General features: G+C 39.1%; 1 protein-coding gene across 2 annotated transcripts; it reads left to right on the top strand.

Moving 5' to 3' along the window:
• Window positions 1-11484: 11484 nt before the first annotated feature.
• On the top strand, window positions 11485-13627 carry LOC135942066 (mucin-5AC-like). Of its 2 annotated transcripts, none has more exons than XM_065487993.1 (6): window positions 11485-11621; window positions 11675-11717; window positions 11776-12447; window positions 12506-12595; window positions 12651-12767; window positions 12823-13627. In XM_065487993.1, exons 1-6 carry the CDS (start codon window positions 11562-11564, stop codon window positions 13575-13577), a joined length of 1737 nt encoding a protein of 578 aa, XP_065344065.1. In that variant the 5' UTR covers window positions 11485-11561; the 3' UTR covers window positions 13578-13627. The 2 variants fall into 2 exon arrangements, with proteins under 2 accessions (XP_065344065.1, XP_065344056.1); XM_065487984.1 differs by having other exon boundaries at window positions 12645-12767.
• Window positions 13628-17627: the final 4000 nt, after the last annotated feature.

Below are 17627 nucleotides of genomic sequence, written 5' to 3'. Positions count from 1 at the left end.
GTCCACGCATTTGTTTGTAGAAGGAGGAGATGTTCTCATCAATATCTCCCTTTTAAAGGAAACGATGATTTCCGATTAAAATTTTCTTAGTGCATTATTTTCTCCTACTTTTAACAATTACAATGGGACTATTAAAATTCATTAATTAAATGAGGAAACTTCATTTAGAAAGTTAAATGTTTATGATCTCAGGAACCAAATTTCCTATAGTTTCCAGATTTTCTATTTGTCAAAATTAATTTATCCCCAATATCTACTTTTTAACTCAGAGGATGTTTTAAATTACATATTAATCACGTATTCCTTACCTTTCCTCTTACTTGTGTCATCTTTATTCATTTGCGTTCTTAATCAAGCAAGATTTATTGTGATCTAGGGCAGCGAATGAATGCACTATGAGAGAACCATTCGAGAAGAGCGAAGGCGATTTTGCGGTGCTAAATCATGCGAATAACTTCTTCTCCTCATGATAACAGGAAACTTTTCCAAAAGCGAAAAATGAACAGCGAGATTTATGGAACATGGGAGCGGGCGTGAAATTCGCCGAATTTTCCTGCAGCGGGATCGGAAAAGTCAAACGAAGTAAGTTTTAACCTTCTCTGCTCGGTCTCAAGAGCTGAAAGTGCTCTTTATTTTACAACGGTGCTTTTGAAATGCAAAGCGTGCCCTCTTAATAAAGCCATTAGCGCGATTTCAATCCCCAATATCACACTCTACTAAGCAGAATCTCGATTTATCAGCTACGGCCTTGTTTTATTTTCTGCGTCTATATTGGGCAGTGCTAAATTCAGGTGGAAAATGCCAAATCATTTATTTTTGCTAAAAATAATATAAAATTGTTTGTGGCATAGTGATGTATAATTTTATACAAGGAAATCCTTTTAAATAGCAACGCGCACTCAATTACTGGCTGCCCAATGTTCAAGATGGCGAAAGATGGTTAATTTAGTGGCTGATAATGCTCAATGGACTGGGATGCGCACCGGCGCCAACTCGCCACTAGCTGGTCTCTCCACCTTTCCGGTGGGTTTAGGGATAAATGTATGGAGTTTCAATCAAAGAGCTCGGGAGGCGAAAAGATGGCCACATTGGGCCCAAACTCTTCTGCGGCCACTCAGGTCCCATGTTATCTACTCAACTGTGGGCTCATAGATCACGGGAAGTGCTGAGTAGATTCTAGAAAAAAATTACTGGAAACAAAATTGTTTAGAAGCAAAGAAGCATAAGTGATATAAAAATTTGGTGCTCTTTCAGATGCTTCTCTGACTTGATAATGCCATAAATTATTTGCAGTTGTTTTGAATATTTGTATCTGAAATTAAAAAAAAAATAATGCTCAGCCCTAGGTTTGAGCCACAATTATTCTCACAATAATCGGTCAATATTACAATTGAATCCAACAACAGTGTAATAAATAATAGCCGAATTAGAACAAATAATTTCGATACGTTTTCATAAATTAAACATTTTGTGCAATTCAAATTTAACACGTCCCTGAAAAACGCCGTTTTTATATGCATGCACCTTGGTGATCGCTATTTACTCAAGCAGGAGTGTATTTGTTCTCTTGTGTTCGACATCGATTATCGAGAAATTCCGCAGATAAACAAACTTTCGCTCGCTCTCGCATGCATAGCAGTGGAAGAAAATCATTATTCTCTGGTACAACTCTGGCTGCTTAGTTATCATTTCAAAGCAGCAGCAGTAGCACACTGAGAGCGTGCAGCATCTTTTATTGTCGGCCAGCTCTGTGGTGGAGATGCAGACCATTAACCGGGGGCATAAAACATGTTGACAACCGGAGGTACGGTCAGAAAAGTTATATATTTGCATAAAGAGCGCGCCAGAGCCACTTTCCGCCGCCAGAAAGGAAGAGCGGAAAAGTGCTGTGCGCTTCGATTTATTGGCCAAGCGGACAACGCTCGGGCAGAACAAGAGTGTAAAATATTCACGCACTAAAGGACTGTGGCCAAAAAGGAGAGTACGCGCTGTTGCAGATTCGCGGACTGAGTTTGCATGGCCTCATAACTGCCCGTCACTTTTATGGCTATCGCTGCATGAATGAACTAGAGAGCATTTTACATACTTTTCAACCCTGCAGGTAATATATCGACCATCATATAGACCATATATACGAGTGTCATTAGTCCTCCAATGATATGTGATATTAATTCAGGTAATTAATTTACAATAGTTTTTACGATCAAATTTCTTATTGATTTAAATTAGTTAAACATGTAAATTTTAATTAATATATATAATTCATTAAACGGCAAACATATATAACTAAATTTGAATGATTTCTATGCTCAAATGCTTCCAGTATTAAGTAGTGCAGAAAAAATTAAGTTCTCAGTTCGGCAGTATATAAAGTTATGGATGATCGTTCCAGATCCAGATCACTTTTCTCATTTATGCCAATGGTATACATCGGCACCGGGAATATCTCTGAAATCTTAACTTATCTTGTTTGAAAAGATATATGAACCATACAACTCGGAAAGAAAAACGATAATTCACGATTCGCATCAAGAGAAGCAGATTTTTTCCGCGCACACAAATAAAAACACTCACCTAACTGGAAATGGCGGCGGAAATACGGAGTCAATAATTTGGAACGTTGGGCCAAAACTTTTTGTATCACAACAACGTAATAAATAAAGAGAGTCCAATATTCGAACCGTGCGTTTTAAGCTAATCGATAATTTCGTTGGAATATTCAACAGCCTATGCTTCGCTGCACGTACAGAATTATTTACAAAAATAATCATTCGCCAAAATTTATTTGATTCGAAACGGGCCAGTATTGAAAACATAAATAAAAACACCGATAAAAGTAATCGGAGATTTGAATCCAAAATCGTATTCTAATGGTTGTTTTGCAAGGCTGATATGATGCTTGTTTGGATAATTTTTTCTCCTGACCACGACAGGCGTGTCTATTCTAAAAAATATTTTAATTAAGATTACAAACTCAAGTTTACTTTTTAATCTTTTTAATCAGTTAATAAAGTCAGGGTTTCGTGAGCATTAAATTTAGAAATCCCTTGATCTAATTTTTGCCGCCGCTGGTATTTAAGTAGCATTACATTACATTTAATCTAGTTGACGTCATCTGCTCATCTCCCTCTCTCATAACATTAATATGATTATACTCACAGGAACTTGACGATAATTAATAATGTTCCTAATCGGAAGAGCTTACGTTTTCTTCACGCTCAATGGCTTCATCCCTTGCTTAAGTAATATACATACTTGATAAATGTAAATTTGTTTAATTTTCATCAATATTCTGAGCACTGTAATTCAATTTGTTAGTTCAGTATCCATTTAAAATAACTTTTTGCATTTATTTTTATGGATATGGCGATGTATAGGCAAAATAGCCCTACAGAAACATTAATAAAGGTAAATTTGAAACTAAATTTTGTTAAAATTTTGTTTGATAAAATCAATAACTCAGCACAACCTCTTATCTGAGCACTTTAACTATTTCATAAAATCAACCTGAGGAGAACAATTCCATTCTGAACATTCTGAATATCTTAAAATTTAAGCAATTTTCCTTGTCTGACTTAATACGCATTTACCGCAGGACATTTAGGTTTGAAATTATTTGCACTGTTCTGAATATATGGTTCGATAACTCAATAACAGTGGGGCAAATAAACCAACTACGACGTGCGCATCCATTAAAGCAGTTCCATCAGAATTAATTATCGAGTTGCACTCTGCTCTATTTCAAGTAATTATTCGTGCAAACAATCAGCGCAGTTCTGCCAGCGGTGCAATATTACTTAATTTCTCAGGCTGGATAATGCACGGCAATCATTCATGAAAGCGGATGTGGCGTGCGAAGCACGGAGGCGGAAATTGCGAGTGATTTGCGCAGAAAACGCTTAAAATTCAAAGCTGCAATTTGGCAAATGACGGGCACGCTTTTGCAAATGGTCTCTAGAGGTGGAAGCGAAAAAGGCAGTGTTGCTGGAGCAGGAAACGAGGGCAAAAAATGTAAAACGAATCTGCGGCGCGCGCAACAACCCTTGATTACAGCATTCCAGAGCCTTCAGACCGGCCAACGTAGATAAATTGGATAAATAAAAGAGAGAGAGAGAGAGAGAGAGAGAGAGAGAGAGAGAGAGAGATCCGGCCAGCGAGAGAAATTGTTTTCATCCAGACGAATTTTTTACCGCGCAGCGAGCAGCACGGCGCACGGGCAGTCGCCTCTGCGCTTTTATTGTCCTTTATTGATCTGATACACAATTGACCTTTTATCTTCAGTTATAATTCAGAGGCTGATCAAAAATGAAGTCGGGTGCTCATAAAAGTAGGCCCAAGCGGCACCTCATTCTTTTGGCCCAGCTCCGTCCTGCGGCCGCCAGCTCGAATCTGCAAACATTATGCCACAATTACCCAGTCCCTTTGTGCTCTTTTCATCTGCGCTCGCGGCGCCTTTTTCATTTCAAAAATGAATGTAAGACGCGAGCGTGCCGAAAAGTGGGATTCGCCTCTGCCCCTTTATTACTCCACTTTGTTAGCCGTGGTTAATTATTCACGAACCAGAAGCTCGCCAAGCTAATAACGCAACTTCATTTCAAACTTTCGATGCGGAATCGAGTGCGGCGCTAAATTTGTTAGAATCACGCTCTGTATAATGCACTCAAAACGCAGCCTGAGATGTAATTACGTTAAATTTCGAGACGAAGAACCTCTCCTCCTCGCTGCAGCTGGATACTTACAAAATTATGCAACGACGCGCCTTTCTGCCGCTTCGACGAGCCGTTTGATGACTCCGTCTGATGTGCCAGAGAGTGTTGGTTAATAACAAACTTTGTGTTACAATAGCCGTCTTTGTTCTCAGTGTGCAATTATTTTCAAGTGTGCGCGCTGTGCGGCGCGGCTAATTCCCTCATTTTCGCGGCAGGGTATTAAGTTGTCAAGCCCGATTTCAAATTCTATTTTTAGCAGAGTGTGCCAAGCACACTTGATGCTTTGGATAATTGAGAGAGTAGGCTGACTGATTGCCTCTTCAGCGAGCAAGAGATTACTAATCTAGATATTCGATATTTCGCAGACGCCCTCGCACAATAGGAGCTAGTGTGTAAACTCTCAGTTCTAATTGTAAGTACATATAAATATATATTTTGGCTTATCTCCTGAACGAGCTAATAGAGATTCTGTTTCTTGATTATGAGTTTTCTCAGAACTCATATATTTCTATGAATATGAAATCTGCAATAAATGCATGTGTGCATATAAAACTGACTTTATGTCTGGTGTACACCATTGGTGTTTCTTTAAATAAATATATATATAATATATGCACTTAAAAATAAATGTGCATAGCATAGAATATGGAAAATCAAAACGTTGAAATAAAAAAATCTGGGCAGGGTAGTAAAATGAAACTAAAAATTGATTGAAAATGAGATTTCGAAATTTTTGGAATATCCAGTGGAAAGTTAGTTTATTGAATTGAATTAGTTATTTTGAATTCATTAAACAACTAAAGAATAACAAAACACACACACACACACACACATATATATCCTAAAATTCTATATTGTTTCCAACGTTTAGCTGCGATGTTTTTAATTTATAAAAACATTAAATATCTATCATAGTATAAACTTAATAAGGTGATATTTTATTCGCCACCTGGGATACCATTATTCTTCAAAAGACTAAATTTTAACTGCGCGTATGTATATGTATAAAAATACGGGTCCATTTTCATGATGTTCAAAGTTTAAGTACCGTTGTGTGGTGGAACACACAAAGATCCAGACATTTTCAAGTTGGCAAACGAGTCTCTTGTTTTGCTAATATGCGTGTATGATGTGTGTAAGTGAGAGAACACACAGCCGAGAAACTGCCTCCTGATAGCACGCGGCGAAAAGATGAAAAGCAAAAAATCCTGCAGGCAAAAAGTTACCGCTGCCTTGGTGACAAAACAAACGGCACTGGAGACAGACTGCTGACAACATGGTATCCCTCGACTGACAGATTCAAAGCTCAGCCTTTTGATCTCAACCCGTCTGCTGTTCGCAATGTGGTGTCTTAAAAGCGCCAGAGTTCTCAAATTCAAAACAAATGATCCGTCAATATGATATGTTTTGCATTATTGTATGAACAATATTATGAGGCCTTTCTTGAATCTACAAAGAAATCCATAGAATAGCTTCTAGGTTAAAAAGTGTTGAATTTTTCTTTACAAAATGTTTAATTGATATGAAAGTGCAAGCAGTAAAAATATAACTTATAAATAGTGAAAGGAGACAAAAAGTGAAAAAGAGGTGTAAACGGCTCATCTTTTAATTTTCAATTTTGCTAATATGAAATAATTTTTTAGATTTAGCTGAACTTTTCTCTGCATAGACATCTGATTATTTGTAAAGCGTCACTCTAAAAAATATCATTGCCTCTTTTGGAGTTAAAAAGTACATTTTACAATACTAAAAAATAAATTATATTCACAACAACAGGGTCCATTTGTTTGAATGACTGCAGGAATGCAAATGAAATCCTGTAAAAATAATTGTGGGTCGTAGCATTAAAGAAAACCAAGATTGGGTCAAAAGTTAACGAGAGCATCCGCCCCGTCAGTCAGTGGGGGCGACTAACCAAGGGGGTCTATGCGGTGGCTGCTTGCCCACCCTTTATCTCATTTTGTTCTCGGCACGCCGCGCCGCGCGTGTCCCTATCTTGGCAAATTATTCAGGACGAGTGAGGGAGCACACGCCCACTACACATCGGCCAAAGGACCGTCCACGGCAGCGGCAACGCAAGAAACCAGATTTTCCGCACATGTAGATAAGATCCGCCTAATTTACAAAAATTGCTTCCATCTGCACTCTTTGTCCCAAGGGAGGTCTAACTTTACGCTGTGCCTCGGATTAAAACGTTAACTTGCAAATATTAAATCCGTCCTCCATCCCCTCCTATTTTCATTAAGACTAGTCTCGTAAGTGACTAAATTGATGTCTAAAATGAATATGAAAATCTTCCCTTTCATTATATTTTTATCTACCTTATGTATTCTTTTTCTTAATATATTTAAAGACAACTGAGCAATTCAACTCATTTTCTAACCAGAAAGATTAAAATAATTATTTCCCCAAAACAGCTTTTGTTACGCACGTTAAAAATAATCCCACAATTCAAACAATTACAAGTTAAAATACAAGGAAAGAGAGGATGAAATAGAGAGCTATAAAAACAGCTGAACGCAGATATTTTTTATAAATGAATTTGTTAATTAATGGTCCATTTCACTTCAATATTTAACTGTGCTGTCATTAACCTCAAGTTAAATTCCTTCTGCTTAGCTTCTCATAGCACTCTGCTAATTTCTTATAATGATCTATTTGAAATATTTAGCATCTGACCGTAGCTTATGTTTTTTCCCGATCAGCTTTTAAAGAGTTGGATCCATAAGTGTAGTTCTGAGTTACGGTATTATCCACTTTGTAATGCAAGAGACTTGAAGATAGCATCGCGTCTCATAGAATCCAACTTGGAAAGCTATCAAAGTGCTAGAAACTGATCCCATAAAAGCGCCAGTCTGTCGGCGCCGAAACAAGATTTCTTTCCTTCCCAACTGATGGATTTTGATTTCTCTCTCGGGACGCAGCGGCCGCGAGACACGAACGTTTATTCAACCGTCTCCACGCTCCTCTATGGCGAGGTGTTTTAAAATTTTACATCAGATAGAACTTGGATCAATATTGAACAATGCACGGTCCGACGTTTTTTAAGATTTCTTATTTCCTGTTTATTAGATCGAGTTTTAATGTTGGAGAATATTTGTGAATTTTGTCTGTTGCTCAGTCGTGATTCTAGTGTTTCAGATTGTTGGGAAGAAATAGATCGCAGAGAAAATTTTTTACAAAGAACAAAAGTATATTGATCTAATATATTTTGTCCTTCTGATGTGTTTAAAAAAATTAATTGCTTCTTCGTTTTTGCGTTCTTAAAGAATATAAATATTTGTTCATTACTTCATTATTTGCTTTTTTTATGATAATTATATTTAAGAATAGTGTAAATTAAGTAAAAGCTTTGCCACTTTCACTAATGTTTTAACTGATTTGTGCCTCTTTGTTTGCGTTGTCAGCCGCAGAATAACAAGGAGTCTCTGTCGGCAAGGTCGCTTTTTATGGCACATTTCTGCCGCTGTCCTGCGGCATGTCAAAGTCCCAATAGAAAAGTTATTTGGAATGTATGTTTTTCCCATTCAGCAACATCGGCACCCAGTGAGGCGGAGGCTCCACAAGTTTGCCAGTCAACAACTATCGATAAAAGCAGAGCTCCGCAAACGGGGGAGCAGTCGCGAGATATTAAAAAAGACAAGCAACGAGCGCAGAGAGCATAGACAGAGGCTATATAAACTTTTCTTTTTACCTTCTGCTGTGTGTAACTATAATCTCATCTATCCTATTCCGCAGCAACTTTTTGCTCTTGTGGAAAGAGAGCTGGCGGAATATTTTTATCGGGACGAGTCGAGGAAAAGCAAGAATAAAAGAAGCCGCAAATAAGAATGAAGTATCTAATTGGCGTTTTTCTTTATCACGCGACCCTTTGCACGGGCTTCCTGATCAAATCCTTGAGCGAAAAGTTCCTTTGTATCTCGCCCTCGAGAAGTGGATTTTTCATCTCTGCACACAAGACGGAATGGGAAATGAAAAGGGTCAGAAAGAATTTTATCTCGCGCGCGCGCGTATTCCCCAAAGTGGCGCGCTCACTGGCTGCAATATGCTGCATATCCTCTAGCGCGAGCATGAAAATTTGCAAATTCCCAGTTCGGCCAACTTTGTAATAACAAAAGCAGGGCAGCAGGGAAACGGAGACGACTGCTCCCTTCTTCTTCGAAAGAAAACAAATGAGCGCTTGTCTTTTCCGGCCCGTGGAAATTTGCTTTTGGCTGACGCAATTTCGGCCTCCCCAAGCAAATGCACGATATTTTAGTGAAACCTGCGGCTACCATAGCAGGCGCACGGCACACACATTAAATCTTAATGCGCTGAATAATGAATATTTGCTTATAGTAGCTCTTCAGTTTCATTAACTCACTCATATTGTTTATATATTCATTAAAAATTTATAGTTTTTCTTGGTAAGATGCACACACACCAAGGCCTATATAGTGGTGTTTCCCAAGTAGGCGCGAAACATCGAGGTTTCCCATTATAGAGGGGGTTGAAAAATTGTAGAGGTGCAAACATACACTCATACATATCCCCTGAAAATTTCATAACAATATAAAAACTGCAATGCAAAATCAAGCATATAATGCCTAATATGCGTTTACTGCTGTCCAAATTTAGCAACCAATTTTCTCGAAAAACGGTGCAATAAACCATTCCAATTCCATCCTAATATCTAACTACCGACCGAAATATCCTGCTTATATTGAGTTTTTTAAAATCCCCAAAACTCCTGAACATTCTTAAATTTTTTGTCCAAATCCTTTTGGGTTTAAACCAATGAGTTTCTATCAACAACATATACTATGTCAAAATCATAATTGCAACTTTTCATCTAATTTTTTTACATAGTTCCTGAACACTATAAGGATATAATTTTTTATCAAAATAATCTCAACTTACCATAACTCTTGTTTATTTGCAACCATAAATCATTCATCATAGTTTTATCTCTAATATCTCTAGGAAATATTAAAAGGATCTTTGTTCAAACTCTAACTCTAATTTGCATTTTACTTTCATATACTTGATCATAATGACGAGGGAAATGCAAGTATATATACCCTTATATTGAAATCTGGTGCGAATCTTTGCGGTGCAATTAAGTGAGAGTCGTTTAATAACTCGCACAGCGGTACGTGTGCCGTTAGAGGAGCGACTGAAAGGAAAGCCATAGAGATTTCACGCGCGAAGACCGCGCTCTTTGCCACTAATGACGGGCCATCAATGCATGCGCCATTCGCGCCGAATGAGAAAAATCCTTGGCAGGCGGCACAAATCTTGTCATTAATTCCTCTTGCACGCACAGTGCCGTGAGTTAAAAGAAGAGCGTGTCGTACACATCTCATTAAAAAGTGGCGCTCGGCTTTTGGTCTGCGCCGACCCAGATTCTTCTCACTACCGTTTGCCGGCGCGAATTCCAGCCCCTTGATGGTCATTAAACCGCAAACGCTGGCAAAGGGGCGTAAATAAGTCAACTTCAAAGTTGCATCCGTTTAATTGTCACAATTAAAACGCAAATCTGAGGCATAAATTACACTTTTGTAAATTGCTGGAGCGCAATTTTGGCGGCCGGCTGCTCGTTGTCTCTTCTTGCCTCGCAGCTCGGCGCGTAGATGCTTTAATTTCCTGTGCGAACGGCTCGCTTGCTCTCTGTTTTTCTCCGCTGTCATATTTCACCACGACGTCGGTCTAGGGTCGGGCGTCTGCCAAAATTTTCTTACCAAGCAATGACAGTAAAGAGGGTGAGAGAGACAAAGACTTTAAAGCGGTGCTCTATTGTGTGTTTACGCAGCCACCGAAGGGTGTTCTTTTTCATTATTATTTTCCAGATTTAATATTTCTGGGTATTTTGTGCACACTGCTTGGATGCTGCGTGGGTTTCAACTTAGTATTGCTGATAAGTTACAATTGAAGAGAAAGCAATTGCATATTAATTTCATTCGATGAATTTATCATGCATACAGCTCTTGAAAAATTCCTTTATATTAGCATATTTAGAAAACAAAAGAAAATCTTGTAACTTTGTACTTAGGGTTCTTACCCAAGGTTCGTTTCCACTCAAGTTTTAACTATTCAAGAACTGCTACATATTCCTTTTTGAATTGAATGAGCAGCAGTGGCAGATCATCCAATGTCCTGCTTTCGCGCGGTGTGAAAAAAAGCTGAAAAATTTCCCCACAAATGGCGCGCAATTCTGCCTGTATAAAACGACGTAATTAATTTTAATCATTTCTACACAAGCAGCTTAAGCGGCGTGCTTTTGCTTAACTACAGACTCGACGTTCCTGAAATATTACGTTAAAAATCCGCGCCGCTCTTTGGTCTCGCACGCACATAACGCTCCCGCAGAGCGAGAGACCGAGTGCGGAGTGCCGAGCGACGCTAATGAGAGTTTTTCAAGTTGGGGAAACTTTTTTATGCATAACTTAGGCAGGCCCCGGCTTCTTTTAAGTGACTGCGTATAATGGAGAAATTTCTCGGGGATGTACGGCTTTTCAAGAGCACCGATAAAAGGCTTGGAATTATCGTGGAATAAATTGATATTTTTGGATTAACGAAGAGTGATTGAAAATTAGCGATTAAAATCATGTAACGGGGGAATTGTTAATTTGGAGAGTGAATATTGGTATACAAATCAGTTAGCCAAATTTTTGCTTGTTTTGCCTTAGAAAAGAATGTTTTTGGCTCAATCGGCAAAAAGCATTGTAGCGTTTCCAGCCTACTTTTATTTCCCGTTCGTAATTTCCGCTTAGTAGCTATGACGCCCGCCATTCTGCCTCATTTTTCCGACCGAAACTAGCATTAGGACACGCAAAGCGAAGGCCATGCAGTAACTATGCCAAGCGTTACCTTATGAAAGCCCGTACCTGCCAAATTTTGCAGCTGTTGATGGTTGAACTAATAATTTTAAAGGTAATTTTTTAACAAACTACAGGTGCAATTCAATTAAGCTTTTTCGTTTGTAGCTTGGATCATGTGTACCAACCGAGATTTTAGATGAGAAAACAAGTACAATTATTAAATTTGATGTATTGTTCCGTGATTTTTACCTTTTTAATATTAACAGCTCAGAATGATAATATTCCCATCAGTGACGAGCAATTCGTAACAGTTGCACAGCCGACTGAAAATAGTGATGTCACAACCATCGTGAAATCTGAAAACCAAGTGGCGGTTCCCCGTCAAAAAGTGATGTTGAAAATTCCCCAAATGGTGCGATTCGACCCAAGAAGGCCGTTGATGATCTACTTTGTTAAGCAACTGACTACAAGACACACAGTTGCAAGCACAGTAAGAGCTGTAACAAAAGCAGGCGTTGTAAAGCGCAAAACGGTTAAAAATGGAAATTCAATCAGCAAAACCACGGTGTCAAGAAAGATTGTAAAAGCTGGAAAGGCTGGTACGAAGAAAAAGCCTCAAGTGACAACCAAACGCATAGTTCGTACGACCACAAAAAGTAGAAAAGCAACAAAATCAAAGCAAAGTCAAAAGAATCCAAAAATTAAAAAAGTCACTGCAAGAGTGGTGCCTGGGAAGAAGCAACCAGCAACTAAGAAAATAATTCCAATTACCGTGAAATCGACAATTAGGACTTCGCGACAGACTACTTCTTCAACTATACTGTCAACCACAGAAGAAGCCCTAGTTGAAGAAAACGATTCCCAAGATGGTGGAAACACCGAAAATACTCGAACAACTGTAGAAATAGATTTGACCCCAAGTGGAGCTGAAATTGAGGGTGATAATAATATCGATTATATTGTATATTTTAACCTGTAACTTTTAATAAAATGTAGATGAAGATAGCAGCCTTGACGAAAACACCAATAGCACTTCAACAACTGATGGTGAAATCGAGGAGAGCACTGATGAGACCGCAATTGAGGGTGAGTTAAAATTTACAAAACAACCCCTTTCATTTTAATGTGATAAAAGATATAGACGAGATTTATTCTACCACTACTGAAATATTCAATGATGGGGTCAAAAATGAAAACTCGTCTACTCCAGCCCCTGAAAATAAAACCTCTGAGGAAACAGATGCTGAATCAGAAACAAGTAACATATAGATATTTTATCGTAACATATTATCCTATGTAGCAAATATAACTAGGTGACAGTGAAATTGAACTTGAAGATGGATCATCCACTTTAATGGCAACTTCCACTGATTTGGTTGCAAACATAACTGGAGCGATTTCAACAAATTCAACTTCAACGTTAACTACAAGAATTCAATCAGCAGCATACACTTCTTCTTCAACAACAAAAACCACACTAACTAGTCGGACTACTAGCTCAACAACCACTACTACTACTACTACTACGACGACGACGACGACAACTACAACTACAGCCGCACCAAGCACTACGACCACGGTCGCAACCACTGCCTTCCGATTCCAACCTCCAACCTTTGCGATTCCCCCTCCTCAAATATTCACACCTCCTACAATCAATACCCCCGCACCTTGGAAACCACCCATCATTCCGATTATCCCTGCTAGGACTGCGCCACCACCAGTTTTCATCCCACCTACGCAGCCGGTTTTCGTTCCACCTTTCCGTCCACCTAACCCTGGACCTCCTCCACCACCTGTCCCACCTCCTCCTCGGTTCCCTGCTTTCCCATTTGGACCAGCTATCACAACGCGGTTAACCACCACAGTGGCTACCACGACATTTGATTATGTAGACATAGACAGTTTGATAAGCGAAGCAAATTATGCAACCACCCTAGAACCGTCTGAAGATGCAAAGAACTTTGGTGGAATCGACATTGGCAATATTGTCGGAGGATTCCTTGGAGGGTGGGCAGCTGCTTCCACCGAAGACCCTGAAAATAATCTTGGCGTTGATTTTCAATGACAAAAATTGTGCTGAAAATAAAAAATAAAATATAAAAATAATAGAGAAAATTTTGTAAATTAAAAAAAAACCTTTTCAACGAAAAGTTTGATGACAAAAAGATCGTTGCTGAAACAGATTAACTACTGTATAAATTATTAATAAAATGTACTCTTCAAATATAAACAATGCTCCAATGAGAGAGTGGGAGTTTCACTAATATTTTTAATACTTTTCAATCAATTAGCAATGATTCATTAAATTAAACAAAAACTGGCTGAATAATTATCCTAAATCTGCGGAAATATCAAATTCTTCTAAAAGAATAAGTTAACTTTGCGATTAATGAATAATCCAGCGATTAAAAAATTTGTCCAAGTCCTCCGTTAATAGTACCGCACTCAAATTATTTAATTTATCAATTTTGCCCAATTTCTTTGTTTGGCGGTAAGGCTATTTTGGCCTCATTTATCTTTGAACGGTTAAAATAATTTAGAAACTGCCAAGTCCCGCTTCCTGAAAAAAGCTTTATGTGTGGATAAAAGAATGAAATCAAGGCTGCAGTCTATGAACGTTATTTATTACTTCATAGTTAGTACGCCGTTGGTGTTAACTAAATGATCTGTATAAAATATTAAATCATTATAAAAAATTATTTCAAAATGAAAGAGGGAAACCTTAATGTAAGCTAATTCATTCATTTATTTATTTTTATTTATTTTGCTTTTTTTAGAGATGAGTGGTCGGTGTAGCGAAAGAGCATGAGAGGCCACACGCTTTTGTTCAATATCGATTAAACTTGGGCATGCAGTTTGGACCGCACGAGGAATTAGCAACAAAGCGTGGTCGTGACAGCAGGCTCATTGTCTGGGGTGGCCGGCGACGAGTCTTAAGTGTGTCTTATTTACACGGCGCAGTGGCTCTAACGATAATTGATATTGCGAGCTTAGCCGGGTACAACGGTCCCACATTGGCCCTGGCAGCAGCTGCGAAAGCCAATCTGCCCGTCGGCACAGAGCAAATATGGAATCATCACACGGTGCGGTGCGCGCCGTGGCCAATTCTTAATTTGATTCCACCCTCCCTCTCCCCCAAAAGCCCGCAGCAGCAAAGGGAATTTGCATAAAGGAGTGAGCAAATTTCCTCTAATTTCCATTTAACGATGGGGGCTGATTTGTCGAGGTTTGTTTTGCGGTTGCAATTATAATGGGATTTGATGATTGGTGCTGTCGGCTGAATTTGAAACAGATAAGAATTTTGCGTTAGACACATTTTTAGTGTTTAGGCGAGATCAAGCAGGGGATTATTAATTGTCTAGGGGGAGCGTTTGCGGAAGCGAAGCACAAGGAAAGCAATTAATACACTTGGAAGGTAATAAATCTGCACGGCAAGCAGTGGAATAATATTCGCGATAGTTGTGTTCATCTTGGAGGAGTGCTTTATAATGTTTCATTGTATTTTAATATCTCTCTTTGGCTGCTTTCCAACAGACAACGGTTTCAGATGTCACGACAGAGAGGGCAAAAACTAAAGCCTCGTAAATCTTCGCGTTTCCACCTTGCAGGAGAAGAAAACGGTGGTGGAATTCTTTGATGATGCTCCACAAAGCAGCTTTGAAAAAGAAATTGCCTTCCTCCTCCGTGAATATTCCAAGCGGCAAACAAAAGAAGCCACATTTTTTCATCTTCTAAATGTTCTATTTCCTCTCTCACGCGTCGAAATAAAACCCTCTCACTATAATAATAAGTGAACCTAGTTTGCAACGTGCGCACTAAAGTGGAGCTATCGCAAACTTTTAGGCCGATCGGATAGATGGTGAGTGCATCAATTATCAATCAGCGACGTCAGCGACCATCATTCCATTAATGTGTGCGCCACTCTGGAGGATAAACTCAAAGAAAGGGTGCGCCGAATGATGAGTATGCCGGGGCAGGGCAGGTTGGAGCGGTGCACTAATGCAAAGTAATCCGAGCGTCGTTCACTTCACCCATTCGTGTCACGTGCAGACCGTATTTTGATTGCATCAGTATCTAACTACTCGGCGCGCAAGTAGACTGCTGCCGGATGAGTGCAGCATCTTGATGCAAATCAAACAAAACAAATGTGCACCTGCAAAAAGCGGCTTGTGGCTAAGTGAATATATATAGTGAACACTGCTATAAATATCAAATCAAAGCAGTGGCACGTTTGCATGGAAATGCCCATTATTTACAATCATTCGCATGTGCGGAGCAACCTTTGCAACTTTCAACGGAATCAAAATAGCCTCAGTGGTTGCAACTTTTAATGTAAGAATCAGCATAAAATTAAAATGAGATCAGAAAAATTACAAAAATGAACAACTAAACTAAATCCAACTTAAGACAAAACGATTTACAATGCTTCTTCTCGCAGCACGGATGTATGGCAGTAAATGTACGTGAATATCAGATTTTTTCTTCAATAATTCCCTTTTAGCCCTCCCACAAAGAAGAGCATTATTTGTAAAATCCATTTAACTTTAAAAATGTTAATGTTTAAACTTGTGTGAGGTAAATATAGCGTAAATTATTTGGTTTAACTCTTGCAGCCATGTGAATGGGGAAATGGATTAACTGTTGACAGAAATTAAAAATATTTCTAAAACGTCCTGCGTCATGTTATCAGGGGCCGGATAAAATAATGGCTAGCTAGATATTAGATGATGTGGGAGTATAATACTACAAGAAATAAAGAATTCCAGAAACATGATGCAATAAAATTATTTAAAAAACATGTTTTTTATTTTTTGTTTTAACTCAAACAGACATTTTCAACACTCAATGAAGTTAAAATATGATTAATTGTTTTATTTTCTTTATTCAACCTCTGCTCAGCACTTCCCGTGGACTAAACTATGAGCTCACCGAGTTTCAATTACACCGTCGAGCGGTGGAGCCTGAGTAGCCGCAGAGGAGCTTGGGCCGAATAAAGTAGCCATCTTTTCTACTCCCCGCACCGAGGTCTTTAATTGAAACGCCATACATGTCCCAAAAGCAGCTGGAAAGGTGCGAATACCAGCCACCTTTGTGAGCAGATGCCAAACAACGCAAAACAGAGACATTAAAAGTAATCAGTCAAGCAGAAGTGATTTCGTTCTGGCACACAGTCCTGCTCTGTGTCACTTATGGCCGTCATGATGCACGTTTTCCGAAGCCGCTGGCGCCCTTACTTGATGGCGTGTGCGGCGGCCGGCTTGCGGAAAATTCGCTGCAAATGCTTTCCAGTTGCGCGAGCAATTATTGCAGCTCGGTGCAGCGGAGCGCGATGGCTGCTAATCTGTACAACAGCGAGTGCACCAACAAATGTAGAGTCGTGAACAAAACAGCAAAAGGTCGTTCCAACTTATTATTACTCTCGGCAACTATAGTGCATCTCCCAAAGCAAACTGCGCGAGTCTTCTCGTTTCGTTGACTTGCATCCAAAAGTTTGTATTCATGTCGATATATTTTCCGCGAATGGGCGCACTATTTCCTTCTAATTCATGACTTTTAATGTTGTTGCTCTCCGAACTTTGGCTTAGCTGCTGATGTATTATTTAATAAAACACGATACTCTTGTTGAAATCTGACTTTTTCAGAGTCGAAGTTCTGCCTTATTTTAACGCAAGTAGTGGAATGTCATTATGGAAAATATGTCAAACTAGGACAAACTTAGAATCCAATCAAAATGCTGAGTCGTAATTTCTTGAACCTCCCAGAAATGCATCAAAGGGGAAAAAAGAGTATTAATAAGCCCTCTCTGACTTTGTTTACGAGTGCACTAAAAAAGTAGAGCACTGGCGGTGCTGCGTTTTGCGCGACGCTGCCTTTTGTCAACAATTTAATTCTCTTTTGCTGTATTATGAAATGACATGCATGTGCGAGTAGAGAAGCTAGAGTTGACAACAGAGAGAGAGAGAGAGAGAGAGAGAGAGAGAGAGAGAGAGAGAGAGAGAGAGAGAGAGAGAGAGAGAGAGAGAGAGAGAGAGAGAGAGAGAGAGAGAGAGGAGAGAGAGAGAGAGAGAGAGAGAGAGAGAGAGAGAGAGAGAGAGAGAGAGAGAGAGAGAGAGAG

This window comes from Cloeon dipterum, chromosome 1 (assembly GCF_949628265.1).
Source record: "Cloeon dipterum chromosome 1, ieCloDipt1.1, whole genome shotgun sequence".
Taxonomy (NCBI): Eukaryota; Metazoa; Arthropoda; class Insecta; order Ephemeroptera; family Baetidae; genus Cloeon; species Cloeon dipterum.
This window is presented reverse-complemented; position numbering and strand designations above follow the sequence as displayed.